Source organism: Lagenorhynchus albirostris, chromosome 7, assembly GCF_949774975.1.
Source record: "Lagenorhynchus albirostris chromosome 7, mLagAlb1.1, whole genome shotgun sequence".
NCBI lineage: Eukaryota > Metazoa > Chordata > Mammalia > Artiodactyla > Delphinidae > Lagenorhynchus > Lagenorhynchus albirostris.
In genome coordinates this window covers 87,098,275-87,111,214 of record NC_083101.1, presented here as the reverse complement: position 1 = coordinate 87,111,214, position 12,940 = coordinate 87,098,275, and the positions used below count along the sequence as shown (strand labels likewise).

At 34.5% G+C, this 12,940-nt stretch overlaps 1 protein-coding gene across 1 annotated transcript in view; it reads right to left on the bottom strand.

The window, feature by feature from the left end:
- Nucleotides 1–12,940, bottom strand: part of ERCC6L2 (ERCC excision repair 6 like 2) — a 140,043-nt gene that overhangs the window by 35,229 nt on the left and 91,874 nt on the right. Inside the window, exons 14-16 of the mRNA XM_060155378.1 lie at nt 8,018–8,170; nt 3,584–3,664; nt 998–2,159 (exon numbers count right to left, since the gene is read on the bottom strand). Of these exons, the coding sequence (XP_060011361.1) occupies nt 998–2,159; nt 3,584–3,664; nt 8,018–8,170 (1,396 nt within the window). The remainder of the gene's footprint in view (nt 1–997; nt 2,160–3,583; nt 3,665–8,017; nt 8,171–12,940) is intronic.

Below are 12,940 nucleotides of genomic sequence, written 5' to 3'. Positions count from 1 at the left end.
ATCTCAGGAATCAAAATGCTCATATTTAAAGGCTCCCACTGTCCAAAGATGGGAAAATTGAGTCTCAATAAGGATATTAATTGAAATGGATTTGGATTCATTAAATGTGTTTGAATCAATTAATTCATAATGATTTTAAGAAAAGAAATCAATAGGAAATCAATTGATTATACTAAAAGCTGTTAAAGAAATTATTTTTCCTGCCTTCTCTATATGAACTGTACCACTGGGTAAGTAATAGTAGATGAGAGGAAGTATCTCCTTACAGAAGCATCCTAACTAACAAATGAAAAAGAAATGAGAGAAGTAGAAAATGTCATTTTGCTACTCTGAATGAATAAATAATTCTAGGCATTAAGCATCAATGGTCGCTAAGATCACAAAGAGAGAAACCAGCATACATTCTGTCAAACACTAACTTTTGTTTTGTCAAAGGGATTGAACCTGAATTTGATATAGTGTCAGATGCCAACTGCTCATTTTCAGGAAATATAGAGGGTGGAGAAATATGTGCAACTGCACCAATCCGCAATATGCAAGTTGCAGAAAACAATTGGCCTGGTTTCTTCAACAGAGAAATCATATAAATTGTAAAGAAACAAAAGGGATGGAGGAGGAATCCTATACATTAAGCTATATAAAAATTTTTTAATGAGTGAGGCTAAACTATAATGTCTAGGGATACACATTTGTATCAAATGTATATACATTTAATAAAGCCATAAAAATGCAAAAAAGTTAGAATAAGTAGTGTATGGGCAAGGTTGTGATTCAGATGGGCCACATGGAAGGGATCCTGGTCTAGATGACAAAGTTCTCTATCTTGACCTAGGTGGTCTTCCCGTTTATCCTGCCACCACCTACTTCCTCACTGTGCCTCAATGTAGCATCTTGATTGCAGAGCTAATTCAAGTTAATTCAAGAATCTCTTGAGGAACTATTTGATTGCACGAAACAAATATGTAAAGAAAAGTTTTCAGAATATATCTGCAGTTACCTAAAAATTTATCCATTGATTCACACATCTGATCTTGATTGACAATGCTCTTATTTGGAAATTTCATTCGTTTTCTTGGTATAAAAGTGCTATTTTTCTCATGGCTAGGTAATTTTGAAGAGAAACTGATTCTATCTTTTATAGTTTTTGCTCTATGGCTCTGTTTAGAGACACTGATGTGGCTAACAGATAAATCATCATCTGAGGATGTAAAATCATCAATAGCCTGAGAGGTACAGTCTTCATCTGTTGCACACAGTTGGTTTGTTTTTTTCATTGTTTTTGGAAAAGTGTAAAGTTCCCTTTTATTTTCCTCTTTTCTCTTAAACCTCAGAGAACTAGTAGCTCTTTTCTTTCTTACTCTTGACTTGGAGGAAATTTCAATGTCATCAGATTCGTCACTAATATCACTACTGCCTTTTCTTTTTGTATTAGATTTTAGGGTCTTGTTCTCAGGATTTAATTGTTTTGAAATTAGTCCATTTCCTCTGACATTGGTCTTTCTATTATCACCATTATTTCTTATATTTACAGGGTTTTCTGTTTCAGAATCTTCAGATCCATCCACAGGTGGCTTAAACTTTACCCTCTTCTTGAGGAATCTTTGAGTTGTGTACTGTGTGGGAAAGATGATATCACTATCTTCTGATTCTGTGACATTCTGTGAAATGCAATGGTGGCCAACTGTATTTTTAAAATTTTTCTCATCATCAGACTCAGAAGAAATATTCTGTTCTAAAATCTCAGTTTTATCAAAAATATATTTTCCATTTGGATTTAGGATGTTAGTGAATTTCTGATGCTTTGAAGTACCAAGAGAGTCTTGACTTTTCCGACAGCCAACATCTTTGGCTTCTGTTGAAAGGCATGTGGGCTGTTCATCAGAACTTTCATCGTCAGAGGTAATATTTCCATCACTATCCTCAACTGCTTCACATTTTGTCTCAAACAATTTAGAGAAACCACACTGGAGTAAGGTAAGCTGTCCAGGAGAACCTGAAGCTTTACTTGAGTCAGATGCTTTGTTTTTAGCAGTCTTTATTATTGAGTTTCCTACTGATTCATCTTCACTAAAATCACTGCAGAGATCACATGCTTCTTTTGCTAGTGGTTCTGCAGGCTGTTCTGGACCTTTGTGTTCTTGACAGTCAGGCTCCCTATCCTATATAAGAAGAAATGGTGGAAACATTAGAAAACGTCAAAATAAGGATATCAAATCTATCACACTGGAGGGGAATTGAATTTGGGCAGATAATTTATGTACAAGTATATTACCTGGTATTTTCTAAAAGTAAAACATTTATTGATAGTAAACAAACATAAAGGATTTAATATTACAGTCTGGTATACTCTTTTAAAGTTGAATAACTTTCCAAATAAATAAAAGTTAAAACTAGAATGTCAAATGATCAAATTATTTATAAGGAAAACACAGAGCAGAGCTATTAGCTTCTAAGATGCAGAGACTGATTCTGGCCTCAAAGTGAAAAGCACACAACTTATTGCTTACGACAGTCCAGCAGATACTTTCAATCATGCGTTAAAAACACAACAAATTTGTAGGAGCTAAAGAATTCCCAACTGGAAAATGTTTCTAATTGATTAAAAATAGATTGGATAGGATCTTGACCACCATAAATAAAGAAAATATTGAAGCTATTTTGAAGTAAAATTTGCTAGAAATTTAAATCCAATATTTACTTTTTTCACATTAATTAGAGCTAAATATATTCTCAGTTTCTGAAAACTGAGGCTTCATTAGTAAAAGATTTTGGGAAAGCATTATCTGGTAATACTTCTGCCAACATTTGATACTCATGTATTTCTATAAATTTAGAAATATATTCACCCCATACTTGGTTATATAAATTTATAGGGGTGTTATAAATTTATAGTTATCATTGCATATAGTTATCATACAGTTATATGATGTACTGTTATATCATATATATATGTTATATCATAATATAGTTGTCATATAGCCCATATCTTTGGGCTAGTACAAAATTAGAGTTAAATCCCTTAAAAAAAAAACAAACAAGAAAAAAATAGCAACAACAATTAAAAAAAAATCTTCTACATATATTCTTTACTTTTAAAAAGACTTTATGATGACAATATAGATTTTGTAGTATGTGAGATGACAAACTACCACAAGACAAAGGACTTAAATAAAATATCTGCTTGAGTCAGAGAATGAGTTTGGTGTTTGAATTTAATAATTTTAAATATACATTGATTGCTATTTTTCCATCTAATTTGTTATTTAGTAAAAAAAAAATTATTTAGGTTGGATTGGTTACCTATACAGTGCATTTAATTTTGGATTTACACTTTGGCATAGTTAAAATTCCAGTTTGGATGTAAACACCTGGTGACTGCTCCTGAATTTTTTTTTATGATATGATATGAAATATTAGCCTAAATTATTAATTTTACTGACAGTCCTCTGACTTTGTGTCCTTGACATTTCTTAAAAAAATTTTCTTTACACATTGAAAAATGAAGGAAAAGGAAAAGAAACTTAAAATCTTCACATACATGTTTCCCAGGAGTTTCTAGGCTACAGATTCAAAGATTGCTTACTGTTTCTAGTTTGTGTACTGGAGGTTCCTCTTTCAACCATGTTGTAGCTGTCATGATCCCTGCTTCCACTTGGCCTTCTCTCTATAAAGAATGCAAATAACTGTAAAATATAGGGTAGAAACAACCAGATAAACAACAGCAATGTTATGCTAAAACTTAGAGTTAAGAAAACTGAGTCCAGGGAATTCCCTGGCGGTCCAATGGTTTAGGACTCCGCGATTTCACTGCCATGGGCCTGGGTTCGATCCCTGGTCAGGGAACTAAGATTCTGCAAGATGCGTGGTATGGCCAAAAAAAAAAAAAAAAAAAAAAAATGAGTACAGCCTGCTTTAACTCTCTTAATGCTATTTTTCAATTTGCTAATTAAGGAATTCATATATATTTTTCAATGCTCATAATTCTTAGGTAGTATAGAGGCACAGTGGAAGCCTGCTGGGCTCATAAAAAATTCTTACTTCTTATCATAAGCTTACTTTTTCTGATAGAAAACTAATAACATTTTTCAGCAAACTCCACTAAAAGCCCTAGTAGGGAGGGAGAGTGAAAAAATGTTAAAAATTTACCCAGTAGTGACAGCCATAATAACTATGTCTATATGATAACTATATAACTATTGTATATGTGTAAATATTATATAATATTGCAATAACTGTAAGGACATAATATCAACATTTTAAATACCACAGATAATGTTGGGTATTGGGCACTCGATATTCTAGCTTATATTGCTAGTGTGTTTATAGTTCATATTCATTAAAATATGTTTATTGATTCCTTCAGTGTAGTAGACATCAAAATGAAAATATCCATCTAATATAAAACTAAAAAAATCTTAATTAGATAATAGGCTTGCTACATCTTTAAGGAAAGTATGCTTTTATAGCTTTTGGTATATCATTTAGCAGAGATATTTAATGGCCTAGATTCTAGAATATTAAATTCTTCAAGAGGAAATAAATTTATTTCTCTTTTCAAGGCTTTATTTGTTGATAGAACAAGGGGAAATAATACTATCATCACCAGAGTTACAAATATCCAACTTATGAATACACCAATATTCATAATATAGCAATGGCATGGTTCCAGTTACCTGGTATCCAGGGCAACAAGTGAGAATCACCCCTAAAGAACTTGAAAGAATGATAAAGAGTTCCTGAATTGCCATGAGATCTTTTCTTCCAGTGCCTAGAGGCTATTACTGTAAGGGAATGGGAAGCCTCTGTCCGAGAACTCCCTTTTATCTCTTCAACAGAATTCAAATGGCTACAACAGATGCAACTGGCAGCAACAGAAATCTACAAGCTGTCAGAACCCCTTTGTGATAGGTAAATGACAACTCCAGTCTTCTGTTGACTTGGAGTCATCCTTAACTCCTGTTTCTCATACCCTATCAGATGATCCAGGAGCAAAACCTGTCAGTGCTTCAGGGCATCCACCACTACCCTCTGGCCCAAACCACCATCTCTTGGCTGGATTGTTGCAGTATCCTCCTACCTGGCTTCTTGCTTCTGCTCTTGTACTTCTACAGTCCAATTCTTAACATTTAGAACAGATAGTATAGATCAGACTATGTCATTCTGCTGTTCAGAACTCTGCTTTTTTTTTCTTTTTGTGGTACGCGGGCCTCTCACTGTTGTGGCCTCTCCCATTGCGGAGCGCAGGCTCTGGACGTGCAGGCTCAGCGGCCATGGCTCACGGGCCCAGCCGCTCCGCAGCATGTGGGATCTTCCCGGACCGGGGCACGAACCCGTGTCCCCTGCATTGGCAGGCGGACTCTCAACCACTGTGCCACCAGGGAAGCCCTCTAATTGCTTTTGTTATCACTCAGGTCAAAGCCAAAGTTCCTGTAGGATCTGGTTTCCTGTCATTTCTCTGGCCCCATCTTTTGCTCTTTTGATTACTCCACTCCAGCCACTTTGGCTTCCTTGCCATTTTGAAATCATGCTGGGTATGCTCCTCCCTCAGGGCCTTTGTTTGCATTTGTTCCTCTGCCTAAAACACCTCTTCCTTTCTTGTCTCTTCAAAGAATCAAATGCAATCTCACAGTAGCCTTCCTTGGCTACTCCATCTAAAATTGTAATGCTCTTTCCCTGACAGTCTCCCTATTTCCCTTCCTTGCTCTATTTGTTTTTTTTTGAGATATAATTTACATATAATACTGTGTACGTTTAAGGTCTACGAGGTGTTAAATTTGATATATTTATATACTGTAATATGATTATCATCATAGCTTTAGTTAACACCTCTAATATGGCATATAATTATCAATTCTTTTATGTGGTGAGAACATTTAAGATCTAGTCCTTTAGCAGTTTTGAGGTATATAATAATAGTATTGTTGACAATACTCACCAGGCTGTGTAGTAGATCTCTAGAACTTATTCATCTACTTGCTCTATTTTTATCCTTAGAATCTATCATCATAATATACTAACTTCAGTTATATTTCTCTTTACTATTTGTTTCCCCCAAATAGAATGTAAAATTTTGTAGGTGGGGCTTTTTGTCTATTTTATTCATTTCTGTATGCCTAGTCCTATGATGTATAGTATTGGACATTTAACATATACTCAATAAATATTTGTGAAATTAGCTCTCAGTATCTATCTCTAAAGGGAAACCATTAAAAGAATGTCAATGAAAAATAGAACTAAATTGCCCAGAAATCATCAGATTAAAAGTGTTCTATATATTCAAATTTCTACATCTTAAAACATTTTAAAAGGGATTTTTCTATAACCTTTAAAAATTAAAAATGTATCATAGGAAGTAAAATACTTCTTTTACTTTATAATATATGTTTCCATTATGCAGGGCTTGGACTAATAATATTTTAAAACATCGTTTGGCCAAAAGCACAGCATGAATCTACTGAATTCTGACTGATAACAAATGAGCAATTTTAATTCAAAATTTAATTTAATAATTGAGTGCCAATGATGTGCCTAGCAAGCAGTTAAGCATATTTTACTATAAACAAAATATAAGATATGGAGGGTCCTGTCATTAATAAACAATCCTGGAGGAGAAACAACATATATTTAGGACAACCAGAGAATAAGAGAACTTTCCGTTTAATAACTTGTCATATGGAATGTCTTACCTAACACTTTTTAAACAGAGGAATAGGTGGCTATTCTGATAAAAGAAGAGAACAAAACTATTTGATACACAGCAGAAAACAGGACAAGTAATATAATACTAATACATTTTACAGATAATGATTTGAAATTAGAAACATGAATATAGTACGTTGGGTAGTACTACCCAACGTTGGAGGTAGGATCTGAGGGGGTCCTGAGGACAAACAAGGCTATTTACTGATTAGAGAAGAGGAATGGGAAAGAACAAGTCAATCAGAGAAATAGCATATTCAAAACAAGAAAGAGACAGAGAAAGGGAGACTTTAAATAGGTCACTCAATTCAGAATCAAATAGTAACTATAAAATAAAAACTGAGCAATATACATCAGACATTGTATAACAGTTGTAATATTCACAACATACAAATCATATATACCTTCCTCTTCCGCAACCATTGATGATCACGTTTGAACTGCTACTAAACTTGCTTAACATATGCTTACTGATGTTACGTGTTCAGTATGTAAATGTTCTCTTCCACCTCCCATAAAGATGGTCTAAGTTCTTTAAGGACAGGGACCAATTGTTCCTTTAACTGTTTTTACGGTACTATTAAATAAATGAAGTACATTAACGTTTTACTACAAAGTCCTGGAAGTTAAGGGAAATATCCTTAAGTTTTCCAAGATTCAATTTCCTCAACTGTATGATGATGGGATTGAAAAAAACGATAGTCCAGGATTTTATGATACTCTCATCAATATTAACTAAAAAATAGGTTAATATTCTTAGTACTTTGGTATATTAAAGAATTTAAAAGATTTTTTAAAGGATATAAATATCCTGTTAAGAATAAGAAACATCTGTATCCTGAGGATGAACACAACTGGGAGAGTTTGAAATATTGGTGTGGAATTTTTATTGGGAACAGAAAACAAAAATCTCCATGAGACATGAGAGTGCATCTCAGGGAGTATTTGGTAACTTTTAATCAAAACACATTTTATATTTTTGTTTATTTAGGAAAGTCTCTTTTTTTAGTTCCTGACTTCAACAGCTGTTTTCAAAATAATAAATTTCTCTTTACCGTCTGAAAATGGCCTTGGAGGTCATACTGTCTTGTATATGTATCTGAATTTGTGTATGTACATTATTTATAACTATGCATGGGGAAAATCTTAGTTCAGAGGTACAGTAATTCATTTCCTATTTCTATAAAAGTAGAAATTCTAAACATAAAACATTTTTTAAAAAGAAAACCAAAAATTTCTCTGAAAAGGCACCAGCAATTTTCCTGAGGGAGAAGTCCATGTTTAAAATATTGAAAAAAATCAGAGAAAAATTTCACACCTCCAGGATGTCCCTTGTAAGACAAGACCCTTGAGACCTCAGTTTGAAGAGATTATAGACTCCAAAAAGCTCTCCTCGATGCTCTTTTGATCCTTGAACTGCTTCAAAATACCGCTTGGCATTTTCACTTCCAACCACCACACAGTGAAGTTGCTATAACAGAAAAAACACAAGATGTTTTGAAGTGTTCGCTCCAACAATATGTCAGAATTTCCTGGCATTCCCTGTATATACACAGCTTTAGCTGGAGCAGGCAGAATCTCCGTAGGGAGGAAATTTTATTTTAATTTCCCTGGCAGATGTTGCCATTATGGTGAAATAATAATAATCTGGCCAGTTTTATTAAAGAAGAAATCTTACATTTCCTATTTTATCTGTTTTCTAACAACTGACTCAAGATCGTATCTGTATGGACTAGCCACCTGATGTAAAATGTAAAAGGCATACATTTGAATACACTTTTCTCCTTTCTAGACTCTTATTTCAATAGAAACTACTAAAACTGACAGAAATAGTCGCTACATCACCAAAGTTAAATTATAATCTAAAGTAATTATATAATAACCACGTTGGTATCAAACTAATTGTGGCCATGGTTACACTGTCAACTAAGAGCAAAAACCCAATCATTGTTTAGCAACATTGCATCTCTGAAACAATTCTGAACACAGAAAGAACACTGACATGGAACCCTTAAGGACATATACCATTTTAGTACCAACATAATGTAATCTCTTTATTTACTAGATACTTTATTGTATATAATGTACATACAATTTGATTAACCCATGTACACTCTAACATTTCTTGAAACAAAGAATGAAAAATAACTTCCATCTATTGCTAATGGAAGGATTAGTAAGAAGCGATACTTTATGGTGATTATCATCAGATTGATTTGCACTATAATAATTACTTTAGGCAAATAAAATTATTCTTATTAATAATAGCTACTATTTATTGAACACATGTGTAGCATTTTTATATTCTCATTTAATTCCTACAATCCTATAAGATATTATCATCTCCCTTTTAGAAATAAAAGAACTTAAATTCAGAGAAATTAAGTGCCTTGTTCACAGCTGCCTCACTAGGAAGCATCATTTCTAGAATTTTTACCTGAGTTTGGCTGAATTCAAAATTTATACTTGTATCAATTTCTCATATCCAGATGTCCCTCTTAAAACAAGACCCTTGGGACCTAAGTTTGAATAAGTTATGGATCAACATACCAACTTGATTAGTTTTATATCAACGTCCCAGAAGTATGGGCTATAGTCCTGGAAATACAGAATCACAATAGCAACTGATGTACTCGATGGCCCAGTTACCTATGATTTTACCCTTACTACTGACTCTTCCTTAAACACTGTATTGTCAGACTGCTATACTACTAAATATAATCACCAAAGTAATTTGTAAGCATTAATCTAAATCTTTATAAGTCTCCCACCAAAGTTTTGTCACAAAACTTATAAAAGGCACATTATTTTGTACTTAAGTTTTCCAAAGTGGCTCCAGTAAAAGTGAAGGCCAGATGCATCCATCTGTAGGGTAACTATAACAAAATCATGTTAGAATTCAAGAGGGTAGGGAAAAAATCAGTATTTGGAAAATGTAGCTTAGTTTCTAGCTTAAGAAGAACCCATACGAGGCTATAAAATGCTTAGATTTCTTCACAATATACAAGATATGCAAGAAGCAAAACAGGAATATTCATCATGTTAAGAGCTCATGACCACTTCCTCCATCTTCAAGGCCAGTAATGAGGCATCTTCGTATCATTCTCTGACCCTCTGCTTCTGTTATCACATTGCCTTCTTTCCTTTTTCTGACCCTACTGCTACCCCTCCCTTTATAAGGACCCTTGTGATTACACTAGGCCCACTCACATAATCCAGGTCAGTTCAGGGAATTAGGATGTGGATATCTGTGGGGGGCCATTATTCAGCCTACCACAGTAAGGAAGTGCAATAAGCATGATGAGGGCTTGTCAAAATGACACAGAAGCCCCCTTGAAGGGGTTCTCACTGGTCAAAAAATGAGAGTTTGAACATAAAAATAATTGATATTCAGTGGGTTACTAAAATCCGTTACTAAAATACTATCTCATGAGTCCACACAGATTAAATAAATGGAAGAGAAAGGAAAGCTCTTTTTTTATGGTAGAATGCCAACAAATATAAAGGAAGTAATAATGGAAATAGAAAAATCACCGTCTTACAAACCATCATAGTAGTAGCCGATTCAGGCTGGAATCATCAATGAAAGCTAAGGCCGATGAGTACAAGCTTGATGAGGAACAGGATACAGCTGTCCGTCGTCCCTTGGTATCGGGGGGATTGGTTCCAGGATCCCCACGGATAACAAAACCCATGAATGCTCAAGTCCCTTTTATTAAATGGCACAGTATTTGCATATAAGCTATGCATTATTTCCTATATACTTTAAATCATCTACAGATTACTTGTAATATCTAGTACAATGTAAATGCTGTGTAAATAGTTGTAAATACAATGTAAATGTTAGGTAAACAGCACACAGCAAATTCAAGTTTTGCTTTTGGAACTTTCTGGAATTTTCTTTCTGAATACTTTGAATCCATGGTTGGCTGAATCTGAGGATGCAGAACCCATGGATACAGAGGGCTGACTATATTAGCATAGTCTCTGATGATCTCCCCATAAAATATATACTGTTTTACAAATGAAAAAAGTGGTGACTCTGCAGTGCAAAAAGCTGGCAGACACAAACTTGACAGGTGATCAAGGTTAATATCACCAGTGGTGGATCAGGTCACCACCAGGTGCCTTCTGACCAATGCAATGAGAAGAGCACAGCATTCTTTCTGTACCATTCTTGTCAAGGCTTCTTCTCTTGAGTTGGAAGATGAGGAAACATCAAATGGACATATGTTGAGGGAAAGCATACACTAGGAAAGGCTTTATTTTTTAAAACTGTCAAGGTCATGAAAGACCAGAAAAGCCTGGGTAACTTAAGGTTGAAGAAAACTTAAGAGACACAAAAAGAAATGTAATTATGATCCTGGATTGAATCCTGAGCCAGAAGGAGAAAGGAGACATTGCCAGGAAAGCTGATGAAATCTGAATGGGTTCTATGGATTACAAGGTGATGCTGTATAAGTGTTAGTTTCTTGATTTGGATAACTGCATTTTTTTTTTTTTTGCGGTACGTGGGCTTCTCACTGTTGTGGCCTCTCCCATTGCGGAGCACAGGCTCTGGATGCGCAGGCTCAGCAGCCATGGCTCATGCGCCTACCCGCTCCGCGGCATGTGGGATCCTCCTGGACCGGGGTACGAACCGGTGTCCCCTGCACCGGCAGGCGGACTCTCAACCACTACGCCACCAGAGAAGCCCATGGATAACTGCATTTTTGAGAGGAGAGTGGCGGGGGGGGGCGGTAAGGGAGAAGCAAGTTGCAGAACAATATGTAAAACTGAGTGTTTATAATGCATAAAGCTATTTTTATATGTACATATAAATAGGACGGTGTCCTTATTTGGGAGAAAACAAAGAATTTAAAGGTGATAAATCTTCAACTTCCTCTAAAACGGTTCAGAAAAAGAATAAAGATCATGGCTGAGAGAAGGAGAAAGCAAATGTGGTAAAATGTTAACAACTGGGGAATTTGGGTGACGTTAATTGGGAGTTCTCTGTACTGATCTTGTAACTCTTCTGTAAATACATATTAATTTCTAAATAAATTACATATATATGAAAGATGAATTTTTGAATGCCAAATTTTAGATTACATGCAATGCTCCAAACCTAAAGGAGCGCAGTTGCTATATAAGCAATTTTTTTAAAGTATAAAATATATTTTATGTTGTGAAGGCATTATCACAACAAACATAAACAAAAACATCAAAGGGCAAGTCCCCCTTGAACAACACAGATCATCCCTTATCGGTCTAACCAACACTGTAATGTTTAGGTTTATCCTTCCTAGATCTTTTTCAATGCAGTTAGAACTATTTATATATACATGTAGAAACAGTTTTATAAATAAACACAATTGATATACTTGTTCGGCAAGTTACTTTTGCCCCACTTAAAATGTCTTAAAGATTGTGCCACATCAGTACATTTGCTCTATAATCTTTAAAATTTTTTTTTTGCTGTATATGGGTATATCAGAATTTATGTTAATTCTGTTACTATTGGACATTTAGGCTGTTCCTTTTTTCATTTTTGAACAAATACTAACAATTCTGAATATAAATCCTTGTCATCCTTCAATGTGCATATGTGAGAATATTTCTGCCAGGTAAATAGGGAGAAAGTGCATTTTAAAAATGCTGTTAAATTAGCTTCTAAAATAAGTGCACCAAGTTGTATTCTCAAAAATACTATATTAACACCTCTTTAAAAATATCCCCAACAACAATGAGCAACGCCAATCTCCTCACCTCCCTAAAAAACCCCCCACAGAACAAAACAAAAAAGTCTTTTGCAGAACGTGCAGAACACGATCTTATTTTTTACTTCTCCATTATAAGTGTAGTTAAGCATCTTTTCATATACATGTTAACTGTTTGTATTTTTTCTTCACTAAAATGCCTAATCAGTCTTTTTATTGGTTTGTAGGAGTTCTTTATATATTATAGATGCTAATTTATTATACTTATGGCAAGCATTTCCTCTGGTCTCTCCTTTAATTTGGCTTATAGTTCGTTTGTCATATAGAAGTTTCATATAAAAATGTAGTCAAATTTACAATATTTGCCTTAGAGGCTATATCAGTTTCCTAAGGCTGCTGTAACAAAGTACCATAAACCAGGTGGTGTAAAACAACAGAAATTTATTCTCTCTCAGTTCTGGAGGCTCAAAGTCTGAAATCAAGATATCGGCAGGGCCATACTCTCTCTGAAGGTTCTAAGGGAATATCCTTCCTTTCCTCTT